At 35.3% G+C, this 21,540-nt stretch overlaps 1 protein-coding gene across 50 annotated transcripts in view; it reads right to left on the bottom strand.

Annotated features, from left to right (window-relative positions):
- The window catches only part of LOC127498610 (NACHT, LRR and PYD domains-containing protein 12-like), a 362,780-nt gene that overhangs the window by 119,833 nt on the left and 221,407 nt on the right, over window positions 1-21,540 (bottom strand). For all 50 annotated transcript variants that reach the window (XM_051868195.1, XM_051868176.1, XM_051868180.1 and 47 more), the window contains one exon: window positions 10,022-10,195. In XM_051868195.1, the coding sequence (XP_051724155.1) occupies window positions 10,022-10,195 (174 nt within the window). The remainder of the gene's footprint in view (window positions 1-10,021; window positions 10,196-21,540) is intronic.

The raw sequence follows: 21,540 nt of genomic DNA, 5'->3' as shown, positions 1-21,540 counted from the left end.
CCTCCTCACCACCTGTCACATCTCCAGCACCAGAACCCATGCAGTAGACACTATCATCCATCTGTCTAAAGGGAAACATCAGAGACAAATTCACAACCATCTCTGTTTATACTGTGGGGAGGAAGGACACTTGTTACCATCATGTCCTGTTCGACCACCACGGCCAGCGGTGAGTACAATTCAACTACCACCACCTATGATTTAACCAGAACTGATGTTATTATAACTTCTCATCTATCATCTGTTTCAGCGCAAGCTCTCATTGACTCTGGGTCCTCAGGCAGCTTCATCTCCCTCGAACTCCTTGTAAACTCCACATCAAGAAGAAGCCTCTGAATATCAACACCATCTTTAGAAAACCGCTGGGCCGTGGTCACATCAACCATCAGACTCTGTTGTAACCCTCTGCATTTCCATGAGGAAAAGATCTGTTTCTGGTGCTGGAGGGATCCACTGCTGATGTCACCTATGGTATGTTGGACCAGCGGAGAAATCCTGAGATGGGGAGAGAGCTGTTTGAGAACCGTATTAAACCTGTCAAGAAACCAGTCGTCAAGAAAATCACAAACTAAAGAGCTGAACTCTTGGTTGCAGAGAGATTTGTCCATTTATGCTCGTGTCTTATTGTCTAAATCTGAAGATTAATCATAAATCTCCCAAGCTCTATTTGTACCGAAGATATTTACCAAAGAGTTTGTCAAGTTATTTGATTTTGTTGGGAAAAACAAACCTCATTATTTAAAGAAATATATTATGCAATCCACATGATCAGGGTGGTTTGAATGTTGTGGATTTCACAACCTTGAATAGCACTTTAAATTTTTTTTATTTTTTTCCTTTATTATTAAAAATAATAGTTCTATGTGGAATATTTTCCCTAACCATTTATTTTAACAACTTGGTGCTATCAATCTTTTCTTAGATGTAGATGTTAACAAAATACCTCTTAGTTTGTATAATTTTCATAGCCAAGTCCTTTTGACACGGTGTTTGATTTTTCTACTTTTTTTTTTTTTTTTTTTTTTTTCTGCACTCCTTTTTCAACTGGAATAATAATATCACACACCAAAAAATCTATTTTTTTTAAACATTGGTTTGAGTCTGATATTGTCACGCTGTATAATAGAAACACTCGCTGGAAGCAGGGCTTTAGATCCACAGAAGTTTTATTTCAATCTACAAACAGAAGCAGTGTTGCCAATTTCTTTCAGCTGAAAGCAGCTAAAACCGGTCGCTAGATGACTTCATACTGGCGAGTTCACTGATCTATATTAATATAAATATAAATCAGTGGGCGAGCCACATAATCTAGTCAAGGTTTGTCCAAGAAGTTGCTAGATTTGTTACTAGGCTTTTGAAAAAAGTCTCAGAAGGGGTGGGGAAGTTGTTAAAACTAGTGACAAAATTGTTAAATTGGCAGCACTGAAGTTGAACAGAAGACTAGAGAAACACAGGTGAATATAATAACTGAACCGCTTAAACAAGACGGACAAGGAGTAAACTGAAACTGAGGGCTTATATACATGGAAAACAAGAGCAAATTAACAAGACACACCTGAGCAGAATACTCAAATCAATCAGTAACCATGGTGACAAACAAGCAGGTGACAGAAATAATGAACAACCTAGAAGATTAACAAAGAAACAGACAAAAGAGATCAAAAACATGAATGTATAAACTCAAAACATGACAGATATATTATTAATTGGTCGGCTGTTGAATTCTAATGGTCAACTTTGAGTATTAATGAATGTCTTGAATTTAAGTGTCATATTTAATAGAAAGAATATTGTATTGTCATGAATTCTGTCTGTGAAAATACTATCTCTGTTCAGAAATGGTGTAACACTGTAGGAAGAAGGTCTCCAAACTTTTGTTTTTAGATCAGTTTGATTTAATTTTAAGTGCATAACCAGTCGATTAGATCTCTCTTTGTTAATATCTCTTCTCCATCAAAATTTGTTTGGGTTAATATGTTTCTGTATGGGAACATTTTTGGGGAGTTCTTAGTCTGTATTGTTTAACAAATAAAACTAAAGAAGTATCATTTAAAATTGTTGACAGAATATATCCTGTGAAAAACACATTAGAGCTTTTTCATCTGGATATAGACAAAGTCCCTTTCAAGAAAAGTCCGTTCACTCGGCGGCCATATTTGCAACGATCTCCGGGCAGCTATTTCGGGCATCCAAGACCAACGCTGTGTCTGAAATCGAATACTTCTCTACTATATAGTACGCAGAAAAAAAATTGCAAACAGAGTAGTATGTCCGAATTCATAGTATTCGAAAAACTGTCTTATCTATTTAAATGGGGGAATCCTGAAATCTCAAAAACTGCTTGGCAAACTCAAAATTAAATTATATATTTCAAATCCGCAACAAAATCTGACATGAACTGTCCCATAAATGTTGTTTCTTTTGCTCAAATAGTGTTAGAAAAGCTTATTTTTCAGGCTAGATGAGGCAATGCGCATGTGCAGTCATAAGCGCGAGTCTTGGCCTGCATCTCAATGTGCATACTATCATCCTAAATAGTATGTAATATTACTGTTCAATACTATGTAGGGTGGATAGTATGCACATTGGGATGCAGGGTTGGTTTTCTATGGGAACCGGAGCTTCTAACGGCAGCTGCTGTGACGCAAAGGCTTTATCAATCAGCGATTGGCTCTTTTACTTTAAATACCCGGATGATGCACTAAATTATCGGAAAAAACGAAGTGTGGAATGTTGGACACTTCATGCACTCAACTGTCGCAGCTTTAATTACGTAGCGGAGGGGGAGGGGTATCAGACATCGATGTTAAATGACAAAATAACCTTATACAATTTACGCACTACATGGATGAGTACATCGTGCATAAGTGCATATTGTATAGTGCTTCATTTGGGACGCAACTTTACTTTTATGTATTCCGCCATATTGTGTTGCAGTTTCTCCCATTCATAACTGAGTGAACCGTCTTTCTATATCTATAGTCTTTGATATAGATTACAAATGTTATTATTGTAATAGTGAAAGAGAGTCTATTGTGTTTTTATTTTTTCAATGTCCCTGTTCATCTTTCTTTTGGTATGAAATGTCACAAATGAATTGCAACCTAGTCTTAAATATGCCATCTGTTTTACTTCAATTAAATCAGTATGACTTTTCCAAAAGAAAAACATATATTATCGATATATTTGTCTCGCTGCGCATGGTTCAAATTTCAGAATTTTAAGTTGAATTCAATTTCAGTTTCACGAGATTTTATTATGCTGCAGTCGCTGCTTCCGCTTCTTCCGGTCATGAGTATGAGGTAACACAGCGCTGTTTATCATATTAGACACATTTCAAAGTGTTGAACATGATGTTATAACGTTACTCTGGCTGCTGTGAGACACTGTTACACACTGCAGTAAGATAGATCGATATATGAATATCATAATAAATGCTGGGTGGCTTGTGTTGATGATAAATGGCATGCAATTCATTTTAAAACTTACTGTATGATGGAGAAACTGCTGTATTACTGCTACTAATAATAAAGCTGCATCAGATTATGCTATGTTAGCTACTTCACAAATCAGTGCTGTCTCTGAGGCATGATTACAAACATGATACTTGCGGAAAATCGAGGAAAATAGATTTAAACAATAAAACTAAATGTGTTGAGCTATATAACAACAATTAGTTTTCTGTCAATGAATGTATCCAAACTGTTGTTCCATTGTCTAATAAAACATAATATATTAAAGCGTCTTCGGTGTTTCCATGGTTTCTACAAAATAAAACCGGAAATCGAGGGTAACGCGGGTATGACGCAATTGACAGGCGATCGCACGGACACGGTCCGTGTCCTGGTTAAAATAGCTTATTTCTCTGGATTTAAACATTCTTGGAAACATCTGGGACAATGTAAGTACACAAGTCAACAAAATATATAACACTGTTCTAGTGGTTTTTGGATATCATATTTTAATCCAATAATCCCACATATTGTGCCTATGAGTCAACGCTTTAATGAATGCTACCACCATTTATTATTTAAAAAAAGACATACTAAATACATTAATACAAATGTAATACAAGTATAACTATAATACAACTATTGTTTGTATTCCAAAAGTGAGATTGAACTGTTTTTTTCTCTCTCTCTCCATAATCATGAAAAATTAATCTTTCATTTGTCTTTGTCTCCCTCTGCTGGTAAAACACAAACACAAATATATTCAGGCTCTATATTTTCTCTGTAACAAAACTCCAACCTTTTTGAATGTATACAGTGCATTTATACAAATAAAATGGTTAATCAATGAATGAGAAACTGTACTTTGCTGCTCTGAAATAAAAGGTGCTTCACTGCCACCTCCTCAGGTCTGTCAGAGGATCGTTGAAATCTAAATGAAGTCTTAATTTATAACAGTGAAGTCACTGTATCTTCAGTCTGTTGATTCTGTTGACTGTGAGTCTCTGTAGTGGATCCTTATTCACCATCAGATGATCATGAGAGATCAGACTGTCAGTCCTAAAATAAAACACAAACAGTCACATATGCAGTATGAAACATTACGTCTGTCACATCTTTTCCTAAGAAAACTTAGCACTAACTAGATAAGATATATCAATTCATTCTCACACATGATAATATAGCTTCTATCTGATGCTCAAAGTCACTTTACAAAATGTTATTTCTTTTTTACATCACAGACCCAAACTGTTTTAACAGAGGTGTGTCGACTCTTTATAACCACTGTACATGATTGTAAGTTATACTGTATTTTTCAACATGTCCTCTGATGTACATTCAGGATTTGTTTTGCTGTAACTTGTATTAAAGTGAAGAAATGTTTGCTAAACTTGTACTCTGTGCTGTGATTGGCTGAAGCAGATAAAGTGATTTTATGTTTTAAAAGCTGTTACAATTATGACAATATGACAATGTTTTCGGTGAGTTTATAATGTAATAATTTTTTTCATAATGTAAAAAAAGCTCAAGATTTCATTACATTTTGAGAAAATTGTTACATTATGAACATTTTATTACAATAATAATATAATACTTATTACATTATGTGCAGTTATTACATTATGAGTTGCTACAAACCCAAACCTCAGATTATCACACACACAGACACAGTTAAAGGGTAAAAGCTGGAAATAACATTAATATTATTTTCACAATCAGTCACAACACTATGAGCAGAATTAAACTCAATTTAACACAGTTTAAAGTTCAGAGACCTACAGAAACTGAAGCTGAATTTAAGACTCATTATCTGATGATCTCAGACACAATATTCACACACATGTGCTGTTACTGAACCTGGTACAATTTCCTTTTATTTCTAGTGAGTAAAACAGCCATTTAAACTTTATATGAAAATATGATGATGAAAATTGTTAAAACCTATTGTTACCATAGTGTCTCCAGTTTATAATGTGGATCATCCTTCAGATCAGAGAGCAGCTTCACTCCCGAGTCTCCTAGTTTATTCCCAGACAGATTCAGTTTTCTCAGGTGTGAGGGGTTTGATCTCAGAGCTGAAGCCAGAGCAGCACAACCTTCATCTGTGACACCACAATCCATCAACCTGTAGAGAACAATGACACACTCTTCACTCTCTCAGATCAGATCAACAGAGACTTCATTATTAAAAAGAAACCAAAACAAAAGCACAAATCCCCATGTTTGATATGAGTTTTACTACGTGTGTGTGTGTGTGTGTGTGTGTGTGTGTGTGTGTGTGTGTGTGTGTGTGTGTGTGTGTGTGTGTGTGTGTGTGTGTGTGTGTGTGTGTGTGTGTGTGTGTGTGTGTGTGTGTGTGTGTGTGTGTGTGTGTGTGTGTGTGTGTGTGTGTGAACTGATGAAAGACCCAGAAGCACCACCTGTCACATACTCTGACATCGTCAATTACCTGGTTTATATGGTATCAGTGCCTACACAATGCAAGAGTTCAGACCCTTTAAGCAATTAGAAGCAAATTTTTACGTTTAAGTTATTAGCAAGCAGGATTATTTAGAGAAACTGCTTGACATCACTAACCAGTCTATGACTCAGTAGGCGAAAATATTATTATTTTTACAATAATAAGCATCAGATAAGCATCATTTCATCAGTTCTGTAGCTGGCAGGTCGTACGGCTCGATGCTGTTAATGTCAAGTATTTTCTCTAAATGACGCTGCTCGGCGCTGTTATTTAATCTCTCCTGATAGAGCCCCTTTCCTTTCACCTTCTCCTTCTCCATTTCTTCCCATAAAACTGCGCTGTAATTTATTTATTAAATTATTCTGCTCTCTCTCTCTCTGTTGGTCTTTATCTCGGGCTGCAGTCGAGGTTACCATAGCAACAGATACCGTAAGTACGCAACCCTTGACGAAGCTGAACTTTTGAAACATTTGATGAAACTGAAATTCTCAATTTTAAATGAAAATGTAATTTATTATTTTTTTGCAAAGATAAAGGACAAAATATGTTTGCAGTTACATATTAACAAGGTCATAGTCAGGTATATTTAATAAAAACAAGACTAACACAAAAAATCTAGCTTGTGTTGTTGTTACTTTTGACCCACCTGTGTGTTACTTTCGTCCCAACTGACGGGGTTGAAAGTAACAATGTGCAATTTATGTTCAAAGTGAAATTATACTGAAGCCGTTCTACATTTGTACAAAATACCACCTGGTATTGATAGACCACACCTGTGAGTTACTGACCACAGCAAAAATATATCGCTGTCTAAAACATTATCTTTTAAAATTACATTTTTGTGAAAAATGGTAGGCTACTTTCGTCCCTGCTCTCCCCATACTTCAAAACTAAAGTCTTAATAATTATTGTACTAGTAGTAGTATTACATTGTCATTAAGAAATATTTAATACCGTACAATAGTAATACAATAGTAGACTACATAGTACATAGTAATAGTAATATGGCTCTGTTTCTGTTACAAGTTAAACCGAACTTTTATTTTGACGTGTTGCTGTGATCTTGAAGTTTATGTGTGTATATGATATGACAATAGTTTTTTCTCCAATTAAACGGTAAAATGCTCATGAAGTGACTCTCAGAGCAGCTCTAGAGATGAAGTTTATGTGTTCATGTGTATGTCGTTCCGAATGGCTCTTTAATATAACTTTGCTACATGCACTCATCTCAGTGAACGTCTCACTCAAAGTCTTAGTTTTTATTCTGCTATTTATTCCATTCAATTTAAGGCGCAGACGTGACGTAGACGTCACACAGACTGCATCAGGCTGAAACTAGCAACAAACTCCTGCGTTGCGCCGGGTGTATGATAGAGCCCCAAGAGTGAGACTAGAAGTACAGCCATATCATGTGACATTCCAGGAAATCTCTTAACATAAACAATGATCAGAGATCCAGAGATCACTATAACATGCAGAGAGAAACGGTTTGGAGACAATAAACACATGATTGCAATAATATATGGTTTATCTAGAGCTGTTCAACGATTAATCACATCCAAAATAAAAGTTTATGTAATATATGTGTGTGTACTGTGTATATTTACTTTGTTTATAAACACATACATGTATATATTGAAGAAATATTTACATGTATATATTTATATAATTTAAATTATATATAAATATTTATTAAGTTGGCTTGAAAAAGCCCACTCACTGATCTTCTATTTAAGATTATTATTATTCTTCTTCTTAGACTAACATTTCTAAATGCTACTCCTCCTAGACTGTTCAAGCTGACTCGAGTTGCCTTATCTTTTCAGACTGATCAGACTTACGGTTTTCCTAAAAATGCTGATTAAATCTTGGAAAAATCCCATTGACTTTCATTGAACTGCCTTGGCTGATCTGAACATTCCGTCCAACTGTCAAAATTCAAATTCAAACACACAGACTCAATTAAACTGCCATTCCTGTTTCTAAGCCATTTAAACTCATTCAAACTCATTTAATCTATCTATCTATCTATCTATCTATCTATCTATCTATCTATCTATCTATCTATCTATCTATCTATCTATCTATCCATCTATCTATCTATCTATCTATCTATCTATCTATCTATCTATCCATCTATCTATCTATCTATCTATCTATCTATCTATCTATCTATCCATCTATCTATCTAGCTTTTAACCCATTTTAGCCCACCGGCAACTATAGTTGCCGCAGAGTATAGTTGTCATTTTCCTTTTGTAAGTCCTTTTCTAGATGTTTTCCATGTTTTATGTCTCAATGACATGCAAGAAAACAACCAAATACAGGATTTCAAGAACAAAAAAAAGGTATTGACTTCCTTCCTGTCACATGAGGCTGTCAACTTCCTACCCATACTTCTAGGAAGCATATTGAAGGCAAACCCTCCCAAAGAAAAGTAATTTTCATGTTAATAGGAAGTATTTTTTGTTGACATATATATATCTACATAATCATGAGGGTCTCTAGAATCATCCAAACAAAACAAATCTTACAATAGATCTACAGTTTTTTGTATACTTAGTCAAAAGTCCAAGCGGCAACTATAGTTGCCGGTGGGCAAATGACTTGCAAGTACATATATCATGGGGAAATGGAGTATACTGTGTTTAATGAGTTAATAAATCAAGGTTATTGGTCTTGTTTAGTGCATTTTGCCTTCATAATATTTTATATTGATATATATTGTTTTTTTTTTGTTTTTTTTTTTGATTTACTTATTTTTTGTTTGTTTGTTTTATGTGACCCTGGACTACAAAACCAGTCATAATTTTTTTGAAATTGAGATTTATACATCATCTGAAAGCTGAATATATATAAGCTTTCCATTGATGTATGGTTTGTTAGGATAGGACATTTGGCCAAGACACAACTATTTGAAAATTTGGAATCTTAAGGTGAAAAAAAATCAAAATATTGAGAAAATTGCCTTTAAAGTTGTCCAAATGAAGTCCTTAACAATGTATATCCATTCACAAAAATAATTTTTTATACATTTACGGTAGAAAATTTACAAAATATCTTCATGGAACATGATCTTAATATCCTAATGATTTTTGCCATAAAAGAAAAATCTGTAATTTTGACTCATACAATGTATTGTTGGCTATTGCTACAAATATACCCGTGCGACTTCTTACTGGTTTTGTGCTCCAGGATCACATATAGGAGTAATTTTTTCTAATGAACAATGTAATTTAACTTTTTGATTCACAATGCTCTGTTGGAGCAACTTAATGGCTGCACTTTGTTCTGCATTATGTTCCACCACTTTAAGACAAACGGATTTGTTGTTTGATGTGTTTTCATATTCAAGAGATTATAAGCTAAATGCAGCTTTTTTGTGTTCACATCAAATGTTCTTCAACTTTGATCTGTTGATCTGTTGAAAGCAGTTATTTTGAGTTAGATGCATAAATGTTATCCTCCTATTCAAAGTTTACATTGAGGGGTGCATACAACATATTTGCCCACCGGCAACTATAGTTGCTGCACATTCAAATACATTTTTTAAGAAAAAAAACAAAAACCTGGGGAAAATAAATGCAGAACATGTTCACATAGGACACTATTAATAGGAATATATGCATGAAATCATTCAGAAAAATTTGGGCACAAATGGGTTAAAACTACAATTCTAAAACTTAAATTATTTCAAACTGAAAAGCTTCAAACTACAAACTTTTAAAACTTCTTCAAACTTTCTGGACCGGCTTTTTCAAGCCAAATTAAAGTTTGTCTACAAACTGTTTTATCTAGTTGATTTTTATATTTTTATATTGTCCCTAAATATATACATGTATATGTATAAATACAAAACAAATATACACCGTACACACACATATATTACATAAACTTTATTTTAATCATGACTAACTGGCTAACAGGTTGAAAAAAAAATCATTTTTGAGTGAACTAACCCTTTAAATTGATGAATGGTAATTTGAATGAATGAATGTAATAATAGTTTTCCCTGAATTCTATTCCATTTTAATGTTACTTTATGAATTATTGAAATTTCAAAATTCACAGTGACACAGTTTCATGTGAGAGTCGCGTATGATCTTACCCCAGATCCTCCAGTTTACAGTGAGGATTCTCCAGTACAGCAGAAATCATCTTCACTCCCGAGTCTCCTAGATTATTCCTAGACAGATACAGTTCTCTCAGGTGTGAGGGGTTTGATCTCAGAGCTGAAGCCAGAGCAGCACAACCTTCATCTGTGACACCACAATCCATCAACCTGTAGAGAACAATGACACACTCTTCACTCTCTCAGATCAGATCAACAAGGAATTTCTCAAGATCACATTCAAACTAACAGTGTGATGATAAGGTGAGAGAGACAATGAGAAGAAAATGAATCAATTTAAAGATCAATAAAGTCAGTTTCCTCTGAAATCATATTCTTCTTCTTTTTACCCCCTGAACACAATATTCAGATACTGAAACTCTGACATCAAATTCTACTACAGATTTATAATAGTGAATAAGAATAATTGATATGACATCTATAGCTCTCCTATCAACACACTGATGTGAGAATCACCCAAATACATTTTTCAGTAACACTTTCTATGAAGCCTGTGTTTATAATGCATTATAAGGATATTCTTAATGCATCATAATGCACACATAATGCTTTATAAACAACCTTATAATGTTGCATCATCTAATGAATATTCATAACAACTGTAATAATACTTAACTCTCTGTGGTTATAAATAAGAGTATGATTATATATAACACACAATGAACATATTTTATCCACTTCAGTTATAGAGTAATATATATCCCATAGTTTCATATTTTAATTTCCCAAGTCTCATATCTTGACATTGTTTACTGAAGATCTGCACAGTATAATACTGCATCTTATGAGTGTAATTTTACTGCTTAAAGTGACTTGAGCGATGCCTACTGAACAGGAGAGCGTGTGCTGCATCGATTGTGATATTGTCATGCCACAGCTTGAAAGTCTGGATAATTCAGACGATGAGACGACACATGTATCTCACATCACCACACGCATGTGTCGTAGTGCTCTCGTGAGAAGGGGGAAGAGAGGAAATTGTTGAAAAAAAAGTTGTTATTTTGGTTTTTTGCCACACAAAGTATTCTCGTCGCTTCATAACATTAAGGCTGAACCACTGTAGTCACATGATCTGTTTTAAATATGTCTTTATACCTTTCTGGGCATTGAAAGTGTAAATTAACTTGCTGTCAATGGAGGCCTCACTGAGCCATCGGATTTCATCAAAAATATCTTAATTTGAGTTCTGAAGATGAACGAAGGTCTTACGGGTGTAGAACGACATGAGGGTGAGTAATTAATTACATCATTATTTTTATTTTTGGGTGAACTAACCGTTTAAGGCAGTGGTCTCAAACTGCCGGCCCGCGGGCCATTTAAGGCCCCCACTCCCCCTCCACCCGGCCCGCAACTGATCTCAAAAATAAAACATAATCCGGCCCGCTAAATTATTGTTATTATTATTCTCTAGTTGTCTCATACCATATTCCATATTCAAAAGAATGACATGATTCTATTAAAAAGAAGCACACAGGCAGATTTGATGAGAGCTGGTTCGGGGCTTTCGTAGTTTATTTGTTGTTTGGCTGCAAAGTGCGAATGCGAACCGAAAAAGTAAAGTGGATGAGGATCACAGACAGTTTCAAGAAAGATGGACATTGCAGTAATTTTTCGTTGAGTTTAATGGAAACGCTACCTGTCTGATATGCAAAGAAAAAGTCGCCGTTCTAAGGGGCCGTTCACATATCGCATCACATAAGCGGCCGCGCCGCTTTCTCCTTCTTTCCAAAGCGCTTTCGCTCCTGTGGCGTCTGTCGTTGCTATGCAACCATGAGCTGCTCTCTCTACAACAAAGAATATACACTAACAAGAAGCGACACTCAGTAGAACGTTCCATTGAAACACCGGCGCCCAGCAGCGGCCCTGCGTTTCCGCCATTTTGGGGTGAAAGCGAGTCGGCAGTCCACTAGTTTCTATGGCAAGATCAGATGCTTTGTTAAAAAAAAAGTACATTAAAGCTGAAATCCAACCAGAATGATGACAACACAGAATAAAATACTATCACTAGTGATCATCAAATCCTTTTTACAGTTTATTTTACACACTTTGTGTTTAAGTCTTCCACTTTTTTCACAAAACCTTTGGGTTAAAATTCTTTAAAAGGCTTATAAACACTGAATTATTACCAACATATGAAATTAAATTAAGGACATGCATCAGAAAAATTGGGAATGTTGGACAATAAATAAATGTAACAGCTTGATTTTGCAGTGTTGTCTAATGTCCGTTAAAGCAAAAGTGTCCAAAAGTGGGAATTATGCGATAAGGGACACAGCAATGCATCATTATGTTTGTAGCGTGATCCATTAAAAGGTACAATATATATATATATATATATATATATTTCAATTCAGACCTAGATATTGTTACTATTACTCCACTAGGTCTGAAATATATTGTTCGCTGCAAACATGATGATCTTAAATTTATTAATTATTAATTTACTATTAATAAATGTGTAAAGTTGCATAAAATGGAAATACTCAATAAAGTAGGCTAACTATGTTACCTCATACCAGTTTACTGGTGACTTAATTTAAAAAACTGTTCTATTGCGCTTCTCATTCGCCGATTTTGGGTGAGTAAGATGTGAAGGATTCTATGGTCCAGTTAGTATTTTCAGCCCATAATGGCGGCCGCGCTACCGGAGCGCCATCTAGTGGCTGTTACCCAAAAAATATCAAAGTGTCACCTCTTGGGTTCTATACTCTTTGTCCACGATGACGAGGAAGTTTCAGCAAAAGAAAAAAATGATTTCTAGTCCTTGCATTAGCTCTACTACTAGATATATTTATGGAGATGAGAAATAAAAACCCGCCCTGTACAGCTATGATCAGCTGTTCGGCTGAGCTTTCGGTGTTGTTACGGAAAGGCCGAAGCTCATCGGTTGGTTCTTGTCACATGACCTGCGGTGCACTTGTGGCATTCTGAAAGATGTTTTCATCTCGCCGCGGCATAGGCGCGCCTGGAAAAACGAGCGCGCCGCACCGCATGCGCATCTCGACCACGTCGCTTCTATTATGAGCGCGCTTGCTCAAATTATAGTAAAAGCTCACGCGCAAGTCGCGAGCATCGATTTGAACCACCGAAACGCGTCCGATGCTACCAATAAACATTACCGATGCTCAAACAGCATCTTGGGCAAATGTGGCTCAGCTGTGTGAGCAGAAGCGCTGCAGGTGTCTGACAAGAAATAGAATAGTGTACAAATGTATTCAGGGATTGCATTTGTTCAGTACAGTGTTGTTCAGTGCAAGATTTTGATGTTATTTAAGCTAAAATAAAGTAAGGGAAAATATTTGCACTAACTGTTAAAAACTAATACTGTATGTAACAATGATAGAGACACTGCTGTTTACATTAAGTATGGCAAAAATATTTTAGTAATGAAATTTGAAGTAAATGAGAAATAATTCAAAGGAAAGTAAATTTTCAGAAATGTTGTGCTTTCTTGTGCTTGAATGTTAAAATGGCCCTCCTATGAGGTGTCAATCACAGCAACGGCCCCCAGCCAATTTGAGTTTGAGACCCCTGCTTTAAGGACTTTACACTTGCTTGACTAAATGAAGAAAATGATTGACTTTGACTTGAGATCCAATGACTCGAGACTTGACTTGAACTGTCTGACTCGAGAATGACTTTATAACAACTTAAATAATTAAAATGATTTTTATGAAAGTCATCACAGCGAACACTTTAGTTTAGGGTCCAATTCTCACTATTAAAGTTGCTAATTAGAATGCATATTACTAGGATATTGGCTGTTTATTAGTACTTATAAAGCACATATTAATGCTTTATTCTGGGTGCGAACTACGGGGGAGCTAGGGGGAGCTCGGCTCCCCTTAATAAGACATGGGCTCCCCTAAAAAAGGGATTTGTGAAGTTTTGGGGGTCTCAAAAAATATTGACAATGTGTTATTTTGACGTGCAATTTCAGTTTTGTGTAATGTGATCATCGTGCATTATTATGTGTAAAATTGCAAAAATATCATTCATGCATGACGGCGATTTAAACCTAATTCACTTCAATAAAGATATACATGCTACTCTTGTCATGAGCATCAAGGTGTGGGGGCGCTGCGGTGCAAAATCCACTCATGTTTAGTACATGTTAACTCGAACAGCAAAGGAAGCTGATCCCAGGCCTGTGTTAAGGTGAGGCATGTTATTCGCAATTATGTGTTTGGGTTGTTATAGCTCTGCGTGACTCGATGTATTAGACCTAATTTAACAGAGGAATTCTGGTATTCTTCTGTAGCCTGACGAGTAACTTTAACCGTTGTTCTTGTGAACTCAAAGACAGCCTGATGCTTTGTTTATAGACTATTTGTGGGTGGCTGTTTGTTGTTTCACCTATCAATTCGTGTCGATAATGTATAATAGGCTAAATCCTGTATAGTGATTTATCCTATATAGTGCTTGCATAAAGCAAGTAGTGTACACATACAGTGTCGTAGCTGTTATGTATTTTTGTAACTCATTGTAAGCCCTCACGCGCAAGCGCACAAATACTTTTTTTATACAATAGTTCAGTGAAATAAAAGTTAATATTATAGTGACAATTTAGACATAATATTGTCAATATTCTATGTTTTTACTCTTTTTCTCCCAACGACAATATCTCAAACAAGCCACAGCAAAAGAGGCATGTGTCTCTGCAGCACCAACACACAGTGGTGTTTCCTTACTGAATGAATCCGGAGTTTTGAACAAATCGGTTCAGTGATTCAGTGATTCAGTCACTTGCTTCGTTCCAGAATGAATCGGCCGTTTTGAATGAATCAGTTGAATGAATGCTTCTATGACTCATTCATTAAGACAGTGATTTACTGCCACCTACTGGCTGTTTTATTTTCATAATTAAAACCATAATTAATTTTTCCCCATCTCATTTTTTTTTCTATATTCAAAATTCTATATTAAAAAAAATATATCAACATTTTTAATGCTGTTGTAACTGCAGTGTAAAAAATTCCCTTTTGGTTAGAAAATGGTTAGAAAATATCCCTGAAAATCAATTTAAGAGGTCAAATATTGGCTCTTAAAGTAAAGTTAATTTCTGTCACTTCCCTGTAGGTGACATTCCATAAAATATATATAAGCAAAGTTAAACATAATGACATTTACTAATAAACCTATATAATTAATGCATCACACTTGTGAATTCACCTTCAACATTTTTCATCTCTGATGGTCTGAGGGTGAGTAGATCAACAGCAGATTTTCATTTTGGGGTGAACTATCCCTTTAATTCTCTTTGCTCCTGGATTAAACGTTGTCAAAAGTTATCAACCAATCAGAATAGACCTCCACGCCTGACCGATGAAAATGATACAGGAAATCTTATTGGCTGTAAGTGAAATGCACCAGAAACTCTTTTGAAATATCAAAGGTGGCTCTTTAATTTCTTTACAATGTTAGAAATGTTTCAGAATGAGGCATTTGTATGATTTGTACATATAAATAACCTAGTCTGTGTAACTGCATCACTACATTGTACAGACATTACAGGTCAAACCCCTCTGATGTTCGATTTATTCAAATAAACATATTATATGGCTCTTAAGACACACTGTATATGAAAAAATCAGTGTTGGCATTTCGAATTCCTCAACTGAATTAAGGTAATTTGTTTCATTTGTTTTTATTTAATGTTTACTTGTCTTTTTTGTAAATTCAATTCAGTTTGAAAGTCAGTTTGAAATCAATCTTCCTTGTGCTGCATGTAAGCTATTGCAACAAAGTTACTCTATTGTGAAGACAAATACACAGAGTGAACAAATGTTTAAGTGAGATTATTGTAATGGTAATTAATCAACGTTTAAATACGTAAACAAAAGCCCTTTGGTTCTGATTGGAAAGTTAAACAACAACTTGACTGGCTACAAACAAAGAAAGAACCAGAAAAATTCACATTTTTAGCTGTTTGTGCTTATTCATGGATTTGTAAAATGGGCGGGGTACCATTAACCCCTGATGGAAAAATCCCAGAAGTAACTGAGGGATGGTTCAATCTGATTACCCAATGTGATAAAGATGACATGGAGTGTTTTAATTGTGGTCAGCAGGGCCATCTCGCCTTTAATTGTAAATGACCACCTAAAAGGTGTAGACAGTGTGGGAAACTTGGCCATATTCGCAAATATTGTAAACAAAAGAAAGAAAAGAAAGGAACAAAAAAAGAGACTTCCACTCTGTCTGAGAATGGGCTTGTGAAACTGAGAAAGAACATGAGATAACAATAAGGTCATAAGATTGTAGTCTTAAGGAATTCCTTTTGAAGGAAATATCTATAATAATAAGTTTTATATTGAATGGACAAATACAGGTTAATGTAAAATTACAGACAATAAATCTAAAACGTGAGTTACAAAAATATATAAAGGGACGACTGGATGTTCTGAAAGTTTCACTTTATGGAAAAATATTTGAACCGTCTCAAGTATGTTTTGTAGTGTAAATAACTAAAATGATGTAGGACCTCCAAGTTCTAAATATTTAGTTTTTGATGGTCAAAGTGACATAAAGGGTTTAAATGGCAAAAATGGGATTGCCAGTTTCACAGAGACTCGACCTGATTGTAATTTCTAAATTCCCTCATATGTGGGTAAATGACAAATATAAAGCATGTCAAATCTGGCAAAGTCTTAAGCTGGGCCAGAGTTACAAGATATAGGTAAAGTTTGATGTTACAGGTTTATGAAAATGCAGTGTACCAGTCCTGAATGCCTCAAGAGTCTCCCTTTCTCTCATTCAAAGTCAGCTAAAAGCTGCTATCTGAGCTTGTGTCATAAGTGATAACAAGCTATTTATAGTGAAGCTCAGTGTTTCAGTTGAAAATCATGGACACAGAGATGTTAAAAGAAATGATTGCCATAAAGAGGGCAATTAGCTGTTAAATTTGTCAAAGGAAAACTCAATGAGTGTAAAGAGGTCTTTAAAATGGTAATACAGACCTTGAATGATAGAAGTGACTATTTTGACGAATTTATTCTATGACCAGTAACTTTTTTGTCTCATCCTAGTCACCACCATGTGCAGGGCCGATGGCTCGAGTTACAGATGTAGCAGAACACTACACTGAATGGACAATTGTGAAAACTAAATTCACTGAGTATAATCTCAGCATTTTTATGTTGCTGCTACAGAGATGTCTCATGGATTTTAGTGATTAAATACTGCTGTCATTAACCTGTCTCCATGTTTTAAGACTATTAGGCAGTCCAATGGCTCTGGTGGCTCTTGAATGCAACTTCCCTAAGCTCCAGAAAACACACGATTCTGTTGAAGAAAACTGTCAAAGATTTCATAATGGGAAAGAGCGGTTACCAGTGTGCACGAGGTGATTTCTCAATGATGGGTAAGATCCTCTTTGGCCAGACAGGGGACAACCTAAGGCAGGGGGTCACCGCCGCCACTGGGCATCTACCCTGAAGGGAGGTGTTTAATGTGAGATGGGTATGAGAGTGGAGCGGATGTCTGTGAGGCCAGCAGCATCATTAAGGGGGGATGACCTGTGAAAGGTACAGCAGTCTGACCCAAAAATGTTCCTCTGTACCACTCACCAGAAACCGCATTCCTAGGATGGCTTGTTTTTCATTGTGACAAGCAACTATGTCAGGGGACAAGACCCTGAGGAAAAGGAGATTACTTATAAAGAGCTGATGGGAATGAGCTTTCAAGAGCCAACTGAGACCATGAGGTGATTGTCCGTCATTTCTGGGGAGACAATAGCAAAATTTATTAACATGATGTTGGTTGCTCTATTGGCAAGAACTGTATAGAAGTTTCAGATTCAGCAGTACTATGAATCCCTGAATCCGTGAGGCTGTGTTTATTTTGAACTAATGTGTCTATATTATAGTTTTTACTCCTGCAGGTCATTAGACATGGCATAGGATAATTCATAGACATGGTGGTGGTTAAAGATGAAGACTGCTTTTGCAGATTCAAGAGAAAGTTAAGTGAATTCAACATTTAAACAAGATAACCTCCTAGAATAAAATATTTGAGATTGTGGTAATGATTTTTATTTGAACAATATACATTTTCCTTTTAAAACTGGTTAATGATTATTCTGTATATAGTAATGAATTTAACATTACATTCTGTCTAAATTAGTCTTGTGATTCTGTTGAAAAGATTATTTGTGCAGTAAGAGAGAGAGACTGCTGGGGTGGAGGCAAGGATGGTACTCTGTCTGTCTGTTATCAGCCTGCTAAAGCTTAAACAAAGCAATGAGATTAGAACGAAAACAACCCAGCTGACGTTTCTAAAAACAAATTATAGTGAAGAGACATGCTTTGAGACTGAATAAGAGTAAAACCTACAGGAAAAATGTGAAGTTTAAATATGTTTTTAGAATTAAAACAAAAAGTAAACCTTGACAATGAGCGGTTCATATTCGTGTGAGTGTGTGTGATGGTGGCTGAACTTTATGTTTTGTATGTGTTAGTTTGGGGAAATATTCTGTCCTCAGTGTGTATCTGTCATTAACCTCTGGAATGAGTGTTTTATCATTACAGATGGGTTAAGTGAAACGACAAATTTTGACATGTTGATATTTCAGATTGAATCTTATGAAAAGACGATACAGATTGTTTATGACAATTTTGGTGCAGTGGCAAATCTAATGAGATGATAAGTATCACTGCCAAAGAAGAGGGTTAAGATTTTGGTCATTTAGCCTAAGCAGTTATAATTGACAAGACATTTGAGTTTAAAACTGACTTTAAAGGAAGTCTTAATTATTTGATTTTGAATGCTGTACTGTTGACATGGTCTGAGTACTGTGAAATGTTGGGAAAATTGAGTTTCGGATTAAAAATAATTAGGTATTGAGTATGATTAACAGTGATGTCATGATAAAGATATATGGCAGTCAAAACAAACAAGTTGTTGATATAATTGAATTTATATGTTTTGATGCTTATGTCATTTTGATGAAATGTTTTAAGATTAAAAAGTTTAGGTTTATGTATTTATTAATTTATTTATTTCAATTTTTTTTATGGGCTATAATGGATCTGTTGTGAAAAGAAATCTTAACAAAAGGGTTATTACGTAAAAGTAACAATTCTCTCTTTTATTGAAAATGATAATTGAAATGGTCATGTAAATTTGTTTTCTTTTCTTTTTATTTTTAAAGGTGTTTTTTTTTTTTAAAAAGGGAGATTTAAAAGATGTTCTGCAGTTAAGGTGGTACATGATATGTCTATAGACTGTAAACTGAAGGATGATTTAAGAGACTTAAAGTACTTGGATGGATTATGATGGGTCTTATTTATTTTTAACGTTTATTTTGAGTTAGACCACAAGTTTGTTTTTAATCTTTAAAAATTATCTATAAGGAGTATAGTGAAAGGAGTGGATTTACGATCCATCTTCTTGTATTATATAATAAATTGGAAATTATAGTTTTCTAAAAACCAGTGTATATATCCTGGTGTTTATGATTACAGGAAATGTCTGTATTTAGTATCTGAGGAGTGACTGAGGGTCTGGCCCATGCCAGGAATGCAGTAACAGTGCTTACTCGTTTAGCCCGGCTTCCAGAGAATAAATATGTATTTGTTTTGTAGTCAAGGAATTTGATGATAAACCAAATAGCCAGGATTGATGTAAAGACAAATATGTGTAAGGACTGAAGGTCAATAATGCACTACGTGCTCTGTAGAATATTCTGTTCTAGTTAAGTCCTTCAACGGAAAACCTATTGTCTATTTTATACCATTTTAACCTGCCAGGGGAGCATGGGTCAACAATGTAAAATTTTGAAGCGGCCTAAATTGTTAGACCAGATGTGGTGTTTAGGACTCCACATTGGCCTTTAAGGGGGACTGAAGGGGTGGATTCTGGAATCCACTGCCGCTTTAATATATATCTTTTAAGTTATTAACCAACATTTATCTTTCTGTTAAATTATTTGAATGACTTCTTCAACGTATGTTAAAGCATTTCTTTTCCTTTTCAAACACTAGAAAATAATTTTGAATATTGTCTGTACCTCTCACTGAGAGAAAAGAACATGTTATCAGTATGTTTTTATGTTTTGGGAAAGTTTCCTGCTCAGAGCAGAGCTCAGATCAACTTCAACCTTGAAGAAGCTGTGAATCATGTGTATCTGTGTATGTGCGCTAAGTGTTCTGTGCAGGTCCTTTGTACTGGTGGACAACTGGCACTCTTCTTGAGACCAGCAGACGCCATGTCATGACCCCAAAAGGACATCCAGTGCCTAAATCCAGGGTCCCCTCGTCAGCATCGTGACGAATGGAGATATGCTTCTGACTATCTGTCCATATGTGGAAGATTACAAAATTTGTCTATTTTTCTTAGCCAATCAGAATCATTCAACCTGAAGTAATGACGTAGTTAGCTGACTCTGTTAGAGTATAATTGTTGTGGAAATGTGAATGTACGCAGAGCGGCCTACGAACTCCTTGTGAGACTTAAAGCTGGCTTCTGCTGATGAAACTGCAAACTATTCTTCAGTAAAATTATCTTCAATTTATTATTTTTTTAACTCTGACTCCGGGTCTTTATTCATCATATCTGGTCTTTTGGGTCTTTAACTGTAAAATTCCCCTACAAACTGTTAGTTTTACTTTCTTTTGCAGGATAATAATATATTTAGATCTAAATTTTCTTTTTTTCAGGTAGACTCCTCACCCCTTCCTTCTACTGCCGGCAGGATCTGACGGTTCAAGCAGGAATCTGTCACTGAACCGCCGGATGGGGTTTATGCCAAAGGATTTTTTGTATGCACTATCTACATATTACAGTTTTTTACAGACGCTAGGACACATTTCTCAATACTTAGGTCAGTTTTGCAAAACTCTTCACACAGTGAGCACAACAGAAGTCTATGTGGGCTAAACTGAGGATCAATTATCATTGCTTTGGCACAAAATGCATTCAATGACTACATCTCTCAATTTTCATGAATTCTTTTCTCACTCAGACACAACAACTGCCAAAACTCTTTGTACGTACAGGCCAATTTGCACATGCTTACATACTGTTTTCAAAACCATTAAACTTAAGTTCAAAACAGTAACATAATACAAAACTGAATAAGACAGAAATTTGCTACATTTCTACAGTAATATAGTTATGAAATATATTCTGAATCTAAAAAATCAAATACTATCAAAACAATTAGATGAAACTGAACACCTACACAAGCATTAGTCTTTCAATTTCATTACCATCAATTCAAAAGGGGAAACTTAGGAATAATTTTGTTCTGTAATGTAAACATGGACCATGTAACATAAACTGCAGTGAATTATAAGCAGTAGAGAGTGTCATTCTTGTTTTGTAAAGAAATTTTAAAAAAGAAAACATTGTATAATGCTAACTGATGTTAGTTTTGTTTTTTAGGTCGATGTTTTATGAGTGACAAAGTGTGTTTGCTCAGTGAAAACCTTTGCTAGTGTTCTGGAAGAATGAGTTGATTTGAGACACGTATGAAGTGTTTTGGTAGATTTGGT

This window comes from Ctenopharyngodon idella, chromosome 17 (genome assembly GCF_019924925.1).
Source record: "Ctenopharyngodon idella isolate HZGC_01 chromosome 17, HZGC01, whole genome shotgun sequence".
Lineage (NCBI taxonomy): Eukaryota > Metazoa > Chordata > Actinopteri > Cypriniformes > Xenocyprididae > Ctenopharyngodon > Ctenopharyngodon idella.
This window is presented reverse-complemented; position numbering and strand designations above follow the sequence as displayed.